The sequence below is a fragment of the Gorilla gorilla genome, chromosome 6 (genome assembly GCF_029281585.2).
Source record: "Gorilla gorilla gorilla isolate KB3781 chromosome 6, NHGRI_mGorGor1-v2.1_pri, whole genome shotgun sequence".
Lineage (NCBI taxonomy): Eukaryota > Metazoa > Chordata > Mammalia > Primates > Hominidae > Gorilla > Gorilla gorilla.
In genome coordinates, this window is record NC_073230.2 from 159,534,271 (window position 1) to 159,554,204 (window position 19,934).

The window sequence follows — 19,934 nt, forward strand, 5'->3', positions numbered from 1 at the left end:
AAAGAAATAAAGGGTATACAAATAGGAAGCGAGGAAGTCAAATTGTCTCTGTTTGCAGGTGACATGATTGTATATTTAGAAAACCCCATTGTCTCAGCCCTAAAACTCCTTAAGCTCATGAGTAACTTGAGCAAAGTCTCAGGATACAAAATCAATGTGCAAAAATCACAAGCATTCCTATACACCAATAACAGACAAACAGAGAGCCAAATCATGAGTGAATTCCCATTCGCAATTGCTACAAAGAATATTAAATACCTAGGAATACAACTTACAAGGGATGTGAACAACCTCTTCAAGGAGAACTACAAACCACTGCTCAAGGAAATAAGAGAGGACATAAACAAATGGAAAAACATTCCATGCTCATGGATAGGAAGAATCAACATCGTGAAAATGGCCATACTGCCCAAAGTAATTCATAGATTCAATGCTATTCCCATCAAGCTACCATTGACTTTCTTCACAGAACAAGAAAAAACTACTTTAAATTTCATATAGAACCAAAAAAGAGACTGTATAGCCAAGACAATCCTAAGCAAAAAGATCAAGATCAAAGCTGGTGGCATCATGCTACCTGACTTCAAACTATACTACAAGGCTACAGTAACCAAAACAGCATGGTACTGGTACCAAAACAGATATATAGACCAATGGAACAAAACAGAGGCCTCAGAAACAACACTACACATATACAACCATCTGATCTCCAACAAATCTGACCAAAACAAGCAATGGGGAAAGGATTCCCTATTTAACAAGTGGCGCTGGGAAAACTGGCTAGCCGTATGCAGAAAACTGAAACTGGACCCCTTCCTCACACCATACACCTTATACAAAAAATAACTCAAGATGGATTAAAGACTTAAATATCAAACCTAAAGCCGTAAAAACCGTAGAAGAAAACCTAGGCAATACCCTTCAAGACATAGGCATGGTAAAGACTTCATGACTAAAACACCAAAAGCAATTGCAAGAAAAGCCAAAACTGACAAATGGGATCTAATTAAACTAAAGAGCTTCTGCACAGCAAAAGAAACTATTATCAGAGTGAACAGACAACCTACAGAATGGGAGAAAGTTTTTGCAATCTATCCATGTGACAAAGTCTAATATCCAGAATCTACAAAGAACTTAAACAAATTTACAAGAAAAAAAACAACCCTATCAAAAATTGTGTGAAGGATATGAACAGACACTTCTAAAAGAAGATATTTATGTGACAAACATATAAAAAAAACCTCATCATCACTGGTCATTAGAGAAATGCAAATCAAAACCACAAGGAGATACCGTCTCACACCAGTTAGAGTGGCGATCATTAAAAAGTCAGGAAACAGATGCTGGAGAGGATGTGGAGAAATAGGAATGCTTTTACACTGTTGGTGGGAGTGTAAAGTGGTTCAACCATTGTGGAAGACAGTGTGGCAATTCCTCAAGGATCTACAACCAGAAATACCATTTGACCCAGCAATCCCATTACTGGGTATATACCCAAAGGATTATAAATTATTCTGCTATAAAGACACATGCACATATATGTTTATTACAGCACTGTTCACAATAGCAAAGACTTGGAACCAACCCAAATGCCCATCAGTGATAGACTGGATAAAGAAAGTGTGGCCCATATACACCATGGAATACTATGCAGCCATAAAAAGGATGAGTTCATGTCCTTTGTAGGGACATGGATGAAGCTGGAAACCATCATTCTCAGGAAACTAACACAGGAACAGAAAACCGAACACTGCATGTTCTCACTCGTAAGTGGGAGTTGAACAATGAGAACACATGGACACAGGGAGGGGAACATCACACATGGGGGCCTGTCGGGGGGTGGGGAGGCAAGTGGAGGGAGAGCATTAGGACAAATACCTTAAAACCTAGATGACAGGTTGATGGGTGCAGCACACCACCATGGCAAATGTATACCTATGTAACAAACCTGCATGCTCTGCACATGTATCCCAGAACGTAAAGTACATTAAATAAAAATTTTTAAGTATGCAGCTCCTTCCCATTCTCTCTTGCTCCTACTCCAGCCATGAGATGTGTGTGCTCCCCCTCTGGCTTCTGCCATGATTGTAAGTTTCCTGAGGCCTCCCCAGAAGCCAAGGAGATGCCAGCATCATGCTCCCTGTACAGCCTGTGGAACCGTGAGCCAATTAAATCTCTTTTCTTTATAAATTACCCAATCTCGGGTATTTCTTTAAAGCAGTGTGAGGACGGACTAATACATTTTCTTCACTGCATTTATAAGGATACGGAAGAAAACAATGAACATGCAAAGACTGGAAAGAGAGGAAGGAAGCATTAATACAGGGTACAAAAGGAAGCTGGAGTTCTAGATATAATTCTGAGACTCAAGTGTAGTCAGGGTCTGAGCTTCACCTGGGTTTCCACAACTGATAGTAAGTATCAATGAATAATAACAGGCAACAAAGCCCAGAGACAGTGAGACATAATCAAGAGCTAATAGAAATGTAGAGGAAAATAAAGACAGAAACGGTTACTTTTCAATAGGAAGAAGATCCCAGAAAGCACCAGTAGGAAAGTGGAAATGTGGGACGGGAAGGGATAGTAGCCAATGCAAGTTGCATTAATGAGCACATTACCACTGTATATGGTGATGAGGATGTTCCCACTGCAGACAACTGGGTCTCAGTCCTGCTGGGGACTCAGCAATTTGTATGCAGTACATCACAGAGTTGTCTCACATGGTGGACAACTTGATAAGTTGTGGTGTTTATCCATAAGTCCTAACTGACATTGATTGAAATCTGCTCCTAGGATATCAGCTCTGACAACTTCAGGCTGCTGCATGCGTTACCTACACATACTTTTGCAGTCAGATAAACCCTCTGACAGAGAGTTATGAGTGGCTGAAGTAAGACATCATACACATGCATGGAAACGATAAATGGCAGGGAGCTGTTGAAGAGGCTCTGAAAGCGTCTTTATGAAAGGTACACGTCAAGTATCAAAGACTTATTCAAAGCTGATCTATGTGGCTTGGGCTAGGATGAGGCTAGAGAGAAGCCCTAGGCACCTCACTCTTAAGAAAACACTCACTCCCAGGGTCACCCACCTACAAGATCTGTACTTGGGTGACCTGCCTCCTTAAGCTGTGTGCTCTAGATGCCCCACCTGCCTCACAATAGCCCCAGCCCTGCTGGTCTACTGGGAGAATGACAGGCTCCCTGTTTCAGCAATGATAAATGGAAACAGTGGACATGTCAGATATCCAGGAGACTCTGTGCCCCCAAAAAGATGGGAAACAGTAAAAGCTGGGTCTCTTCCCTACCAGAAAAAAAGTGGTCTGGCATGAAAGAGGTTAAAAAGCAGATCCTATCCAGTAGGGTAAGACTCGGGTTATTGTCTTCCCCATATACTCCAGAAAGCCAACTCCAGAAAGTTTAAATGAGTTAGGTGAGGTCCTATAGCTGGTTAATGACCTAACCAGATATGCAGCCTGCTCCTCTGTAGCCTTCTCACCACCCAGTGATTCGCTTTTTTGCTGACCTCATGATGCTCTTGAGAGAAGATAGAATAACTAGAACTGGTGATACCAACATAGACGACTAGACTAAGCCTCCTAATAAGGCTAAATTGAAGATAGTGCGAAGGTGTTCATCCTCAACATACCAGTTCACCCTCAAGTCCTTCAATAGCTGGGAAAGCCCTCCTCTCTCAGAGAAATGATAAGACTTTGCCTTCAGGTTTTTCTGGCAGACTGGATCTGGGGCTGGCACTGGCCACATGAATGTCTAATTAATGGACAGATGATGAGAACAGCTATCATGTTAATTGTTCCAGAGCAGGAAACTCTCTGGGCCTATTTTATATGGGGAAACGTCCCTAAAGGGCAAAGGCAACTGAAGATTAGCTCAGTAATCAATTTTAGAAGTACAGTCAGGCCTCAGGGACTACAACATCCCTCCCTTCTTAGAGCATGGCAAGATATTTGACATCATGAGGCCCTGCTGGAGACACATAACCTCAGTCACAGCAGAAAGTAGAGTCGGTAGGAGAAGTATTGCCAACCCACAGCTCAATGGGAAATGTTTCTGTCTCTTTAAACCATAACCCTGGGGCCCACCCTGAGCTTCCTGATTTCTGAAGTCTGAGTGATTTCCTCCGTGTGCCGAGAGGAAACAGCCTTCTGCACTCACAGCCGAAGGGAAAGCAGCAGGTTGGGGCTTCTTTGGCCAACTTCAGAGCCTGTCACCAGGAAAGGTGAGCCTGAGCCTGGGAGTGGCGGGGGCTGGGGGTGCTCTGAGAACCAGAAAGAACATGATTCCTAGAGTGTTTACTGCCTGAACACTTGCATTCTACAAGACATCATGCAGGCGAGCAAGATCTGGAACAATCAGGGACATGCTTCCAGGTTTTTAAGTAGGCAAAGTTCAGAGGAAATTTTAGGATCATCTTCTCCAGCTCTGGAGCATACACATTCTTGGTGGGGAGTGAAACCTGTCTCCTCCCACATTCCCTTAACAAAGTAAGAAAAGAGTGTGCTGGAACCACCTCCAGGAATAAAATAGTTTGAAAGGCATTAAACATTCCTCAAGCTCCCTATTGAGCAAAGGCAAAAGATATTTCTATGGCCCCATAAGCCATCTAACCTCGGAGTGAGTTACGACGTGACAAGACTGGGTACATTTGAACTCTCCTCCTCACTGTCCACAGAAGGGGCCCCTGAGGAGACATCTGAGATTAATATCTTGGTCTTCAACCCCTTTCCCTGCGTGGCCCGTTAAACATCTGCTCCCTTAATTCAAGCTTCTCCTGCTCCAGCCACGGGGACACCTCAAATTCCCATCTGTACAATAAAGGGGGTTGCAAAAATGACTGATGTCCAAGTTCTGAGCTGTGGACATCAGAAACATTTAATTCATGAATCAGAATCTCTGAGGATGGATCCAAGAGATGTACATTTTTAAAGAACATTCAAGTAATTCTGAGAAGCAGCACATTTGAGCGGTGAAGAACTCAATAAACTTTGCGGTCTCTTAAAGTGTTAGGAATACAGGATTCTATAAGTGTACATTCCTCAATGATTAAGGGCCATTTGTCACCTCAGAGTTCAACTGGGTCTTACTTTCCTTTAAAAAAAAACTATTTAAAATCATTTCAACCCCTCTTCCAAACTATGGAAAATTCCAAAGGCCTATCCAGAATTCTGCAGCACTGGAAAAAGAAATTCTCATTTTCTTGGTTGACAAGGACATTTTGCTTCATCTAAATTCTTTTCTCTGAATCTTGCAACTGTTTCTTCATTTCTGCTTTGATGTCATTTATGATCATCTGTTCATTCCTACACGCAAAATAATTAATCACATAAGGCCCATGGAGTGAATTTTCTTCAAGGCTTTGGGGAGGGCCAGTAGAGTTCCTGCAGAAACAGAAACAGCTCTAGATTTAATACGAGGCAAATCTGTTCTCCAAGTCCTTCAATCAAAGACAAGTTACTCAGCCAGCCTCTCTCTCTGCCCTTCCTTCATGTGTGGTGCCAATGGGAGAGAACACAGGTACCCAAGTGACCAGGGTGCAAGACACAACAAGTTTGACATGGATGGTGAGGCACAGACAGATGGTCGGGGAGGATCAACAGTCCTAGGAGGGGAAGCCGAGTGCGTTGGAAAGGCCCTGAAATCTGCTGATTGTGAAGTAGCTGACCGAGTGGGAGACTGTCTGGGAATGAGGCTGGAGACATAGATGCAGGGAGAAGTGCATTTGTGTTCAGGAGCTTGTGTGATTAGGCAAACTGGATCACCGAGGGTTTAGCTGTATTACACAATGTTAGATTTCAGCATAATCAGATTTGGAGGGGAAGCAACTTCAGGAGTTGAAGGGAAGTGTTCAAGTCTCTCCAGCACAGATATCGTATTTAGACATCTCTAGACAAACCAAATTACTTGATTTTAAGAAAACAGAGTCAGGGGCCCTCCAGATCTACTTGGGAGATCTGTTCAATTTCCAAAAGAAAAATCCCAATTTTCTTCTTTCTTCCCAGGTCAGCCACTTGAAGGTGGGTGCCTAAGTCACTGGGCACATTTTCTGGTTCTGAGGGTTTACCTAATCTTCCCCCAGCTGCTGAATCCCCTGATATCTCTAGCTTATGTCAGTGATATAGAATCACCCGGGGAAAAGTAATACCTAAAGCCCACTGGCATTGAGTAAATGTCATAACCGACCCTCTGCTTTTTGCTTTTGGAGTTCCTGAAAAGACAAATCCAGCCTCACCCAATGTTCTCACAGCATCCTACCAACTCAAGGGCAGGGTGTTGGCCCTTCCAAGGCCATTCTCTCAAGTTCCGATATAATCCTTACTTAAAGAAGGATTAGCACAATGTATTATATTTGACGAAATTTACCTGTCTTCTCTCTAGCCACGTGCCCTTCTGCCAAGACATACACCTAGATTTTTAGATCCTTGCAAGCAAAAACCATGTCTTTTCACTGTGCTGTCACCAGCTCTTTGGACTTTGCCTGACACCCTGTAGGTGGTTATGCCTATTTGAGGAATAAATAAATGAATTAACAAATTGTGTTTGGGACTCTTCCAGGTAAGCATGGGAGGAAGGAAGATGGCGACAGATGAAGAAAATGTCTATGGTAAGACCATATCTCTACACCTCATACTTGCCCCCCTAGGCTTGAACTTAGGGTAATAAGGAGAATGGGGCTTCCTCAAGACTGAACAGAGATAAGTTCCAGAGGTGTCTCAACTCTGGGATGAAACAGCACCAGCCCTGAGATTTGCATTTTAGCTGGATCTCTGCTGTGAGAAGTTAAGTTCTGTGACTAGCCTGCTCCCTTGGTTCCACAGTATAAAGTAAGGATAACAAACCTACTCCGATCACCGCAGAAGAAGTGCAGAGGGGATTAAATCATGCACTACAGTGAACATGATTTGTGAGGTAGAATGTTTAGAGAACAAGGATAGAGGGTTAAAACATATATTCTTTTTAGGCAGCCAGTTTAAGAGAGAGATAAGAGAGGAAGGAGAGAAAGAGGGAGAGAAGGAGAGAAGAAGGAAAGAGGGCTTATCTCACCCCCTCAACAGGCCTCTGAGAAACAGGCCTCTATTATCGCTCCCACTTTTGCCGAAAAGGCTTAATACTTAGATTATGCAACTTCCCCAAGGTTACACAACCAGCACGTGGTGGGGCTGTGATTCAAACCAGGATATCTGGGACTCCACACAGCTCTTCACTACCAGGCAGTATTGCCCCCACTGCCTGTCTCTGGGGATGGTCTCTGGGAGAATATTTCAGAGTCCATCGAAATTTTCAAATATGAAATAAATATGTCTGCATGTGTGTGGATGACCAGAAATGTCAGATGAACTATTGGGCTGGACTGATAAAGAAGCATTTCCATGATAATCAACTGTAGTTGGAGCATCTACCGGTGCAGGCAGACAACCCAAATACAAAAGGAAAAGGTGGAAATGAACGCCCAGGCGTTCAAATCTCTATTCTTAACCACTTATGCCAAAGGCAAGAAGATTCCAGTTCCCAGGGGGAAGTTGGTTAAACTTAAGTAAGATTATAACACTTGGCCTCACAGGTTTAGAAGAGAACACTCAGTCCCGGAAGGAGTCCACGCGGAGGCTCATCCTTGTTGGGAGAACAGGGGCCGGGAAGAGCGCCACTGGGAACAGCATCCTGGGCCAGAGACGGTTCCTCTCCAGGCTGGGGGCCACGTCTGTGACCAGGGCCTGCACCACGGGCAGCCGCAGGTGGGACAAGTGCCACGTGGAAGTCGTGGACACTCCGGACATTTTCAGCTCCCAAGTGTCCAAGACAGATCCTGGCTGTGAGGAGAGAGGTCACTGCTACCTGCTCTCGGCCCCCGGACCCCACGCGCTGCTCCTGGTGACCCAGTTGGGTCGGTTCACCGCCCAGGACCAGCAGGCGGTGAGGCAGGTGAGGGACATGTTCGGGGAGGACGTCCTAAAATGGATGGTCATCGTCTTCACCAGGAAGGAGGACCTGGCCGGAGGCTCCCTGCACGATTACGTGAGCAACACAGAGAACCGGGCCTTGCGCGAGCTGGTGGCCGAGTGCGGGGGCCGGGTCTGTGCCTTTGATAACCGGGCCACCGGCCGGGAGCAGGAAGCCCAGGTGGAGCAGCTGCTGGGGATGGTGGAGGGCCTGGTGCGGGAGCACAAGGGCGCCCATTACTCCAACGAGGTGTATGAGCTGGCGCAGGTGCTGCGCTGGGCAGGCCCTGAGGAGCGGCTCCGGCGGGTGGCGGAGCGCGTGGCAGCCAGGGTGCGGAGGAGGCCATGGGGCGCCTGGCTGTCGGCCCGGCTGTGGAAGTGGCTGAAGTCCCCCAGGAGCTGGAGGCTGGGCCTGGCCCTGCTGCTGGGGGGCGCGCTCCTGTTCTGGGTGCTGCTCCACAGGCGGTGGTCGGAGGCCGTTGCGGAGGTCGGGCCTGACTGACAGCAGGTCCTAAAACTGAAGGCAACTTGGTTAAGAGAGGCTGAATTCTTGGAGCTGAAGGGAAAACTTCATTCCAACGGAAGGAATCCTGTAGTTTCAGGCATAGTTTTAATGACACAGAAAACTTTGAATGCTGCATCATCTTTGCAACTTTGCCAAGGCTCAGAGTTCACTTTTTAAGTTTTTAACTCATTTTAAATGATGTGTATGCAGAGTTTTAAAATAAATTCGTCTAACAATAACTTCCTTTGGTAGTTTTCGTAGTCTAATGTCAAGTAGCTTGTAGTGGGGACAAACGCATGGCACAGGGAAAACAAGTGCCATTATTTTCGAGCTTTTTAAAAAATTTAGGCTGCCCCTCCTTGATAATTTTCTAGTTCTTATACATGGGTAGATAGGTTCCTTTGTGATCCTTGTAGACTTTTAGCATCAATAAAAGAAATGTGGGGGTTACACACGTGAATGTTACTTCTGAGACATCAGTTTATAGTACAATGATTTACTACCAAAAAGATGAATGTAACTGTACTGTTACAAAGTGGAAAATAACAGTTTCCACTTTTCTAGAACATATTATGGTTCATGGCATTCCAAAATGAAGTAAGGGCCAGGCAAGGTGGCTCACGCCTGTAATCCCAACACTTTGGGAGGTCGAGGCGGGTGGATCACCTGAGGTCAGGAGTTCGAGACCAGCCTGACCAATATGGCGAAACCCCATCTCTACTAAAAATACAAAAATTAGCCAGGCGTGGTAGCACTCGCCTGTAATCCCAGCCATTCAGGAGGCTGAGGCGGGAGAATCACTTGATGCAGTGAGCCGAGATCGTGCCACTGCACTCCAGGTTGGGTGACACAGCAAGAATCTGTCTCAAAAAAAAAAAAAAAAAGAAAAAGAGTAGGATATTGGGAAAATAACATATAATATCTTCTATATGGTTATTCATATTTTTATCACACACACACACACACAGTCTGTATCTCGAGCTCCTCTCTGGTTATGGAGAAGAGGCAGAGCGCTAGGTGCATAGGCTGAGACTGCAGACACCTGAGCATCCTATGCGGTGAGGCGAAAGCATCCGGTTTTTTAGGGATGGGCCTGTCCAGGAAGGTTCTCGAATGCCACGTGATTAGAAAATGTGCCGCTGACTGGTTGTGCGAATCAAACAATAGGATTTCCTTATTTCTATTTCTGAGCATAATGAGAACCCTTTAAGGGAACTCATTGTCTTTAAATCAGCCAACCTCTAGTGAGGTCATGGAGACATGGGAAGCAGGTATTCACATTAGCTCTATTCAAGAGGAAGAGGAGGAGGAAGGGAGTGTACGCAGGCGCCCTAGGGTCTTCCCCAGCACACGTTGGGAAGAAGGGGTCTGCAAGCATGCGCACAATTCCCAGGTCAGGCTAAGGACTGCAGGAGGTTCCAGGTGGGTGGCGGGCTTCGGGCAGGCTATGGTGAGGGGTCCTGAGGGCCCTGGTGACCGCTGCAGGGAGTTGGACTTTTTGAAGCGTGGCTCAAGAAAAACCCATGTTTAATTCCTGCCTTTCGCTTCCTCAGCAGCCATACTGGGCCCATGCAGGGGCCTCGAGCCAGGGAGGGATCCTTTGATGACCAGAGGGGACAGCAGGGAGGGCACAGCGTGGTCGTCCACGGCCACTTGCGCACGAGCCAGTGCTGCTGCTGGTGTTAGACAACAACTTTTATCAAAGTGGTTTAATGTACAGCAGCAACAAAGCTGCTTTGTGGAGCAGGGCTCCCCATAGGCAGTGTGCCCAGAGTAGCAGCTCGGAAGCAGTACTGCAATCATATTTATACCCACTTTCAATTATATGCAAATTAAAGGGTGGATTATGCCAAAATTTCTAGAAAAAAAGGTCGTAACTTCCAGGTCATGGGATTGTTGCTATGGAAAGGAGCCAAAACTTCCAGCTGTTGCCTTAGCAATGGTAACCTGACGTGGCACTGGTGAGTGTGTTTTATGGAGAGACTCTTTCACCTCTTCCCTTTCAGCTTGTCTTCAGTGTGGTCTGGAGCCCAATCCCCACCTCCAGAGTCTAGTCCTGCCTTCTACGTCAGTAATAAAAAGTAGTAGTATATGGTTAATTGTCAAATACATTTGCAAAGTGTAATCAAAGATATATTACCAATCTGAATCTCAAAATGTGCTATCATCTTTGAATTTGAATAATGTATTATTAAAGAAGTTACAGTTTTCCTTTACATTCAATAACATTCCTTTAGTGGTTTTCTTTTTCAGATACTTTGATTATGATCTTTTTTTTTCATCTTTGTATCCCCGTTATACAACCCAGTGCCTGGCATATAAAGTGGGATCAACAAATGTTTGGAAAATGAATTGTAAAGTTGACTTTCCTGTACCTTTTTAATATTAGATTTCTAGCTACCAGACTTTTGACCATTTTCTAAATTTTCTACCATAGATAACAGAAAATTCTTTCGTGCAAGCATGCCATTGTATTAATGATATTCTCCTGCCCTAAGGAAATTTACTTCCCTTCAAGCACAGGGTCCCCCAAATTACTGTATTTCCACCCCTTTCGGCTTATTTTATCCTTTTCTCCTACTACAGAACAGTTGGCATTCACCATTCCCTTCGGTAAAGTCTTTTTTTAGGCTGTGGCTTAAAGGTTGCTTTTTCCCCCATAGCTCAGGGTTAGGCCTTGTGACCTCACTTATGTAATTTGAGTGATTTGATGGCACAAATCAATTTTATACTTAAATTACAGCATAAAACAGCACTGCCTCCTGTTGGAAAAACTTGCTTGCTAATTTTAACCAGACACAGTAAAAATACTGTCCAATACCTCAAAAATTGTATGAATATATATCCATTCCAATTGTCCCCCTTCCTCTCCTCTCCTTTTATCTCTTGGAAGATAAAAATATATGGGTCCTGTACTGATAATGTTTCTGTTCATATTTCTATGCCCTGGTACCTGGATCAGCTTTTGTTCTACACAAAAAGACTTGTATCTGGCTTATTTCTGAAAGCTAGTGTTGGCCATGATGAACTTTTAGAGCAAAAGATTTCAGGCAGAGTACATTCTTACATATTCTTACACAATCAATATTCAGTTCCAGCCCGCACAGTAGCCCTAACAAATACCAGTGCTCCTTCCAGAGATTCATCTATGGATTCAGTACCCCAGAAGAGAATTTCTGTAAATTCTTGGGGAAGCTATAGCTAGACTATGGCTCAACACTCATTTTTCCCCCATGATTCTTAATCTAACAGTGGCAATGTTGGCCTATTCTTCGGCAACTAGATTCGGTTCTTGCTTATTCTACCAATAAAATACTTTATTGAGATGCTTACAAATTTGTCCCCTCCTCTTTATTTCTTTAAGAAGTTATCACTCCATATACTGGATGTTTAGTTATAATTATTGGTTTGAGTCTTATTTTTATACTTTCAATCACATTCTTTACCTAATTCTTCTCATATTTTTATATTTTCTTTCCCTCCTCATAATTCTCTTTACATACCACTAAGTTTAGGCTCTTGGACTTTTTTTACTTTCAAAATGGTGTTATATTGTGCATATCCTCTTGACTTCATACGTCTGAAGACTCCTAGACTATCTTTTCTACTACATGCTAGCAGAATGTATCATGATGAACACTGAAGAGAATTGCATACCACTGCTCAAAAATTAAACACACACACTTGCATGCATGCAAACGCACACACACACACACACACACACACACACACACCAAGGATAGACATCTCAATCTCAAGAAATAAAAAGGAAAGAAAGATTTTCTGACTTCCAGTTCTGCAGAAGGATCAACTCCAAGTTTTAAGCCTGAATTACCAGAATTTGTCTCCAGTAGGCAGAGAAGGCCTTCTTCTTGGAAAGCCACTGATTCTTTCTTGCGTTAAAGGAGATAACTAATATTCTCTGTAGGTCCCTCTATAACAGCTTGCACATGAAGACCTAGATCAAGATTGTCTCTGATGCTCAGTTAGGGTTACTCAGAATCAATAAGCTCAATGGAGGCCGGGTGCATTGGCTCACGCCTGTAATCCCAGCACTTTGGGAGGCCAAGGTGGGTGGATAATGAGGTCAGGAGATAGAGACCATCCTGGCCAACATGGTGAAACCCCATCTCTACTAAAAATACCAAAAAAGAAAAAAAATGAGCCGGATGTGGTGGTGCAAGCCTGTAGTCCCAGCTACTCAGGAGGCTGAGGCAGGAGAATCACTTGAGCCCGGGAGGCGGAGGTTGCAGTGAGCCAAGATCGTGCTGCTGCACTCCAGTCTGGGTGACAGAACGAGACTCCATCTCAAAAAAGAAAAAAAGAAAAATCAATGGAACATAGATCTTATGGTAAAGGTGGCTAGATAATTAGTACAATACTCCCATAGAGAATAATGTTAACACTCTGGATAAAATAAATTAAATAGTAAGCTTCAAAGACCTAACAAAAGAGTGAGGAATTTCTAGAACAAACCTGAGAAAATTGAAAACCCAGAAACCTAAGCCTGATAAGCAGCCACTTTTGCCCTTAGGGTATTTTCAGGTCAAGTAGAAACAGCTTAAAGATGGAGCCACAATTTGATATTTGGTAATTTTATAGGATAATCAGGATAAAAGTAAAATCCACAATCCATCCAAAGTGAAGAATGTCATCCTCGCCTTACTTTTAGAAAGGAGCCCACCTGTAATCCCAGAACTTTGGGAGGCTGAGGCAGGCGGATCACCTGAAGTCAGGAGTTTGAGACCAGGCTGGCCAACCTGGTAAGACCACGTCTCTACTAAAAATACAAAAAATTAGCCAGGCGTGGTGGTGCATGTCTGTAATCCCAGCTACTTGGGAGGCTGTGGCAGAAGAATTGCTTGAACATGGGAGGCAGAGGTTGCAGTGAGCCAAGATCATGCCATTGCACTCCAGCCTGGGTGACAGAGTGAGACTCCATCTCAAAAAAAAGAAAAAAGAAAAAAAAGGATCCTAAAGTGATAAATTCTCAGATGTAAATCATCCTTCCTGTAGACTTGCAGTGTGAGTGTCCTTAGACTTGATTAAAGCGGTCTTTCTCCAGTAGTGTCTCAAGATTTGGCATTAAAAAGGAATTCTACCTGGAGGATGATACTAATATTCTGGGCCTTAAATTTTCCCTTGAACACTTCTTTTTAAATGTAATGTCTAGCACTCAGAGAAAACCAAACACCAAAAGAAACATGATGCAATGAGGAAACCAAACAAAAAGTGACAGAAACAAATAAGCAAAAACTTGAGATACTACAATGATCAGATATGGGTGTAAAATAAGTATACTTACAATATCTAAGACAATTTTTAAGCAATCTTGAAAATGTCGTCAGAAAATAGGAAAATATAAAACTGACATGATACATTTGCAAACGTACCAAATAAAACTATTAGAATTGACAAACGGAATGTGGCAGCCATAAAACATGCCACCCATGTCACCAGCTCTGGAGAGTATGATTGGTAAATGGCCCTGCTTCTGTCCTTCTGGACCCACCACCATGTTTGTGCCAAAGGCATGCCACCTGCAGACTGCTCCCAGCCAGTGAGCTAGCACATTGGCATGGTGAGGGTACTCAGGCTCCTCCTGGAAAGACATGAGCTTCCTCTAACTGGTGGCTTGGCTCAAAGACTCTCTCTTGGTTCTCTGAATCTTTCCTGGAACTGCACTGCCCACGACTCTTCCTAACCAAACCTTCTTTCTTTCCACTCTCCCTTCACAGGTGTCAAACCATTATGGTCTGAAATCTATCCTTCCCTCTACCTGCTTCTGCCTGCATTAAATTTTTTGTACATCCAATCCAGTTTTGGTGTTTCCTCCTTCACAAACCTGAACTTATATAACTGAAATTAACAACTCAGTGGACAGATTTAATGGACTAAACAGTGCTGAAGAGAGAATCAGGATAGAAGAAAATACAGAATGCAGCCCAGAGATACCAAATAGATAGGCAATGTGGAGAGAGGGTAAGAAATATAGAGAAAAGAGTGAGAAGATTTAACATATTAATCATCATTCTGAAAGAATAGAAAAACATAGGTTCACAGAGATAAGGCAAAAAGAAAAAAGGAATAGAAAAACAGGAGTTAAGACAATATCTGAAACATGAGAATTTTCCAGAACAGATAAAATATATCAATCCACTAATTCAATTAAACCAATAAATTTAAAGCAGAAAAAAGAGATATTATAAAAGAGTGAAAATTGGACTGACAACTGACTTGTAAAAAGAGGCAAAAAAAAAGCCTGTTCTGCACAAGACTTCTGTTACACATATACAAAGAACACCCTGGATTCTGTGATAGTTAATTTTATGTGTCAGCTTGATTGAACTAAAGGATGCCCAGATAGCTAGTAAGATATTATTTCTGTGTGTGTTTGTGAAGGTGTTTCCAGAAGAGATTAGCATTTGAATCCATAGATTCAAACGAGTAAAGAAGTTCTGCCATCACCAATATGGGCAGACATCGTCTAGTCTGTTGAAGTTCCAAATAGAACAAAAAGGCAGCAAAGGGCAATTCATTCTCTCCTCTCGAGCTGGGACATCCATCTTCTCCTGCCTTCAAACAATGGAGCTCCTGGTTCTCAAGCCTTTGAACTCTTGGACTTACACCAACAACCTCCCACACACACACCTGGTTCTTGGACCTTTGGCCTCAAACTGGGAGAGTTACATCATCAGCTTCCCTGGTTCTCAGGCCTTCAAACTTAGATTGGATTACACCATCAGCTTTCCTAGTTCTCCAGCTCACAGACAGCATATTATGGGGCTCTCAGCCTCCATAATCATGCAGACCAACTACACACACACACGCACACACACACACGCACACACAATGGGTTCTCTATTTTTGGAGAACCCCCATGAATACAGCTGCCATTAGGAAGAAGGTCAGGATCACTGAGAAAGCCCAGTGCCCAAAGCCCAGGCACATAGGGCATGCCTAAGACTGAAGCTATGTAAGAACAACAAAGAACACTTCCCTGCCCTTGCCATATATCTAAAAAAATACTGGGTGATTAACAAGCAATCCAGTCTACTATAGGGAAGTGTCAAAGCCTGGAACCACCCTCTATGGAGTGGAGTTATGCAGAGATGACTGAAATCTGAGGGTGAATGGAACAGGAACACCAGGTAAAGCCCTGTGGCATTTCAGTCCCCACCTAAGCACAAGGCAACACTAAACAAATTAAAAACCTAAGATGCACTGAAGGTAACCATAGCAACAACCCCAACCCAGTTCAACTCTTAATTAGATTGACTCAACTGAACACTAACAGCCTGACAGAAGAAGAGGCATAACCATTCTAGGTATAAATACTATTTATCCCAATCTACTTTCCTACTGTGCATATTTACAATTTAGTAAAGTTATAATGTATTCAGAAAAGCAAAAGTATAATAATCCATAATAAAAGGACAAAACAATCCACAGAACCAGACTCAGAAATAATCCAGAAGTGGGACAGGGACTTTAAAATAATTATGATTACTATGCTAAAGGACAAAGTGAAAAATGTAGACAACATGTAATAAAATTTTAGGCATTTCAACAGAGAGATGGAAACTATAAGAGTCAAATGTAAATGTTAGAAATTAAAAACATTCTATGAGAAATGAAGTATTCCTTAAGGGTTACATCAGTAGACTTGACACAGCTGAGGAAGGAATCAGTGAAACTGAAAATAATAGAAATTGTTCAAACTGAGCAAAAGGAGAAAAACAAATGAGGGGAAAACAATATCTAGGAGTTATGAAATTATATCAAGCAGTTTAACATACCTGTCAAAAAGGGAGAATGGACAGAAGAAATATTTGAAAAGGAAATGGTTAAGACTTCTCTAAAAGTATTGAAGGACACCAAACTACAGATCCAAGAAACAGAGAGCTCCAAGCAGGGTAAACACATAACAAAGCAAAACAGAAAATCTAGACATTTTATACTTAAACTGTTGAGAACCAATGATAAAGAGGAAGTCTTAAATATAACTAGGGGGAAAGGACATTATATTAGAAGAATAAGTATTAGAATTACAGCTGATTTTTTTGTCAGAAACTACAATTCAGAACACAATTGAATAGCATCTTTATAATACTGAAATACAAAAAACTACCCAGAATATTATAGCCAGCAAAAATCTTTCTAATATGATGGTGAAATAAAGAATCTAACTAACAAAAGCTGGAACAATTAATTATCAACTTATCTTCACTATAAGAAATGTTAAAAGAAGTTTTTCAGGCAGAAGGAATGAATATGACACCAGATAGAAATTTGAATCTACACAAAGAAATGAAAAGCCCTAGAAATGGAAAAAATAAATACAAATATAAAAGAAATTTCTTTTACATTTTATAGCGCTAACAAAAATAGTAATAGTGTATTAGGGAAGTTATAAAATATGTAAAAGTTTACAACAATAATATAAAAATGGGAAGGACGAATTGCAAATACACTGTTGTAACTTTCTTAAAATATATGTGAAGTGGCCTGAAATTTTTATAGGTAGGTTGTGATAAATGATCTAAAATCCATTTAGATTGGTTAAAACCACAAGAAAACCATAAGATTCAACCATATGCTATCTACAAAAAAATGCACTTTAAATATAATGACTGAATTGGTTATCTATTGCTGCATAACAAATTACCACAAATGTGACAACTTACAACAACACACAATTATTATCTCACAGTTTCTGTGGATCAAGAGTTGATATTTTTGGAATGTTTGGCCCCTCATTTCTCATGTTGAAATGTAATCTCTAATGTTAGAGGCAGGACCTGGTGGGAAGTGTTTGGGTCATGGGAGTGGTTCCTTCATAGAAGGATTGGTGCTGTCCTCACTGCAGTGAGTGAGACCTGGTTATTTGGAAGTGTGTAGCACCTCCCCCACACTTTGCTGTTACTCTCATCGTGTGACATGCAGGCTCCCCTTTGTCTTCCACAATGATTGGAAGCCTCCTGAGGCCCTCACCAGAAGCAGATGCCAGCACTGTGCTTCCTGCACAGCCTGCAAACTGTGAGCCAAAATAAATGTATTTTCTTTATAAATTACTCGGTCTCAGTATTTCTCTATAGCTATGCAAAAACAGCCTAGCACAGGAATCCAGACATGGCTTAGGTTGATCCTCTACTCAGGGTTTTGTGAAGCTGAAATCGAAGTCTTACCCATGCTGCCATTTGGAGCTCAGGGTCCTTTTCCAACTTCATTCGGGTTGTTGGCAGAATTCAGTTGTTTGTGGTTGAAAGACTGTTGTTGTGGGTAGATCCTAGAGGCTGCCCCTCTCCATATATTCACAGGCAGTTTAAAGCATGAATGTTTGCTTTCTTAAAAGCTGGAAGTATCTCTTCCTTTTAAGGCTTCTTTTAATTAGGTGAGACCTACCCAGAATAATCTCCCCTTTAACTAATGCAAAACTAGCTGATTAGAGACTTTAATTAAATTTGCAAAATCCCTTCACTTCTACCATGTAAACCAATCATAGGAATGTCATTCATTCTATTCACAGGTCTTCCCACACTAAAGAGGAAGAGATTATCCAGGGCATGTATACAAGTTTATGGGAATCTTGGAGCCCACCTTAGAATTCTGCCTATCACAGTCATAGAGATGGCTTAAAAGTAAAAGAGTGAGGAAATAAACATTATGAAAACACTCATCAAAAGAAAGCTGGAGAACCTACATTAATATAGATCCGTAGTCTACAGAGCAAGGAATATTGTCAAGGATAAAGATGGACATTACATGATGATAAATGTGTTAATGTATCAGAAAAATATAACAATCCTTAGAATATTTGCACCTGAAAACAGAGCTTCAAAATACATGAAGCAAAACTAAAGAAACCAAAAAGATACATAGACAAATCAAAAATTATACTTGGATACTTTAAACCTTCTTTCTCAGTAATCAATAAAACATGTAGACAGAAAATCCGTAAGAATACGGAAGGTACAAGACTGGATACATTCCCTTAAGTTCAGGAAAAGGCCAGAATGTCCCTCATTGCCACTCCAATTTAATGTTTTGATAGAGATCCTGCCAGTGAAAGGAGGCAAAGAAAAGAAATTAAAAGCACACAGATTGGAAAGAACAGAATAAAAACTTTTTATTTGCAGATGACATAATTTTCTATGAAGAAAATCTCAAAGAATCAAGAAAAAATCCTAGAACTAATAAATTAACAAGGTCAGAAAATACAAGGTCAACAAACAAAAATCAATTATATTCTTGCATACTTGTAATGAATGACTGGAAACTGAAATTAAATCATCAATACCTTTTATAGTACCATTAAAATTATAAAATATTGGGATTAATCTAAGGTTTTTACACTGAAAACTACAAAACATTGATGAGGAAAATCAAACAAGACCTAAATAACTGGAACAATATTATGCCATGTCCATTAATCAGAAGATTCAATATTATTCAGATATCAATTATTTCCAAATGAATCTGTAGAGTCATGCAATCACAATCAAAATCTGGAAGGATTTTCTTATATATTTTTCAAGCTGATTCTAAATTTTATATTTAAAAACCAAAACCATTTTGAAAAAGAAAAAGAGAATTTCCACTTCCTGATCACAATATTTATATATAGCTGCCATCATCATAACAGTGAGGTACTGGTGAAAATCGGACATAAAGATCAATGGAACAGAATACAGTTCAGAAATAGACTTATATATATATGATCAATTAATTTTTGAAAGGGTACCAAAGTAATTTAATAAAAAAGGATACTCCCTGCAAGATAAGTTGATGGAATGAAAAACTGGACATATATTTGCAAAAAAAATCTTGATTTATATCTCACACCATATACTAAAATTAACTAATGTGGTGTTCTGAAAACCGTTTCTCTAGACTGCAGTCTCCTTATTTGTAATATGGGGGAGGAAAGGACTAGTTTACATGATCCCCAAGATTCTTCTAGCTCTCACCTTCTGTGCCTGTGCCTTTTTCCTTTCCCTTCCACACAACTCAGTTATTCACTGGGTTAAACTCAAATGGCAGACGTGTGCATGCAAGTCTCCATGAGGCTTATGGCAGCACAGGCTGTAGCTTTCATAGAAAAGCCACAGGAGGTATGACTTCTAATGTTGTCACTGAACTGTTTCTAACACTTCTTGTGCAAATCAGCTGCCTTCACACGTTCAGCTTTGCCTCCACTTTTTATCATTGCTCTTGCTGTGTTTTCCCTTCTCTGAAAAAGCAAATAGGCAGCCACTGTGGTCCTTGCTTAGGCTCCCAGGATACAGAAGCATCCCCAGGCCAGGAACCCCATGTCCTGGGTCTGGGAAAACCTGGCCTTGACAGACACCGTGGGGCAGCTTGGGAGCACTGCCTGGGGCAGAATCTGACAGAATCTCCTGACTGTGTGTAAGGTCTGATAGCTTCAGGAGAGGAGGAACCAGAGATCTTGGGGTGGGATATGTTAAAAGACAA

The 19,934-nt window shown here is 41.8% G+C and overlaps 1 protein-coding gene across 1 annotated transcript; it reads left to right on the top strand.

Moving 5' to 3' along the window:
• Nucleotides 1-4,158: 4,158 nt before the first annotated feature.
• Nucleotides 4,159-8,698, top strand: GIMAP1 (GTPase, IMAP family member 1). Its single transcript, XM_004046482.4, has 3 exons — nt 4,159-4,239; nt 6,573-6,621; nt 7,579-8,698. The coding sequence occupies exons 2-3, from the start codon at nt 6,579-6,581 to the stop codon at nt 8,454-8,456; spliced, it is 921 nt and encodes a 306-aa protein (XP_004046530.1). The 5' UTR covers nt 4,159-4,239; nt 6,573-6,578; the 3' UTR covers nt 8,457-8,698.
• The last annotated feature ends 11,236 nt before the right edge of the window (nt 8,699-19,934 follow it).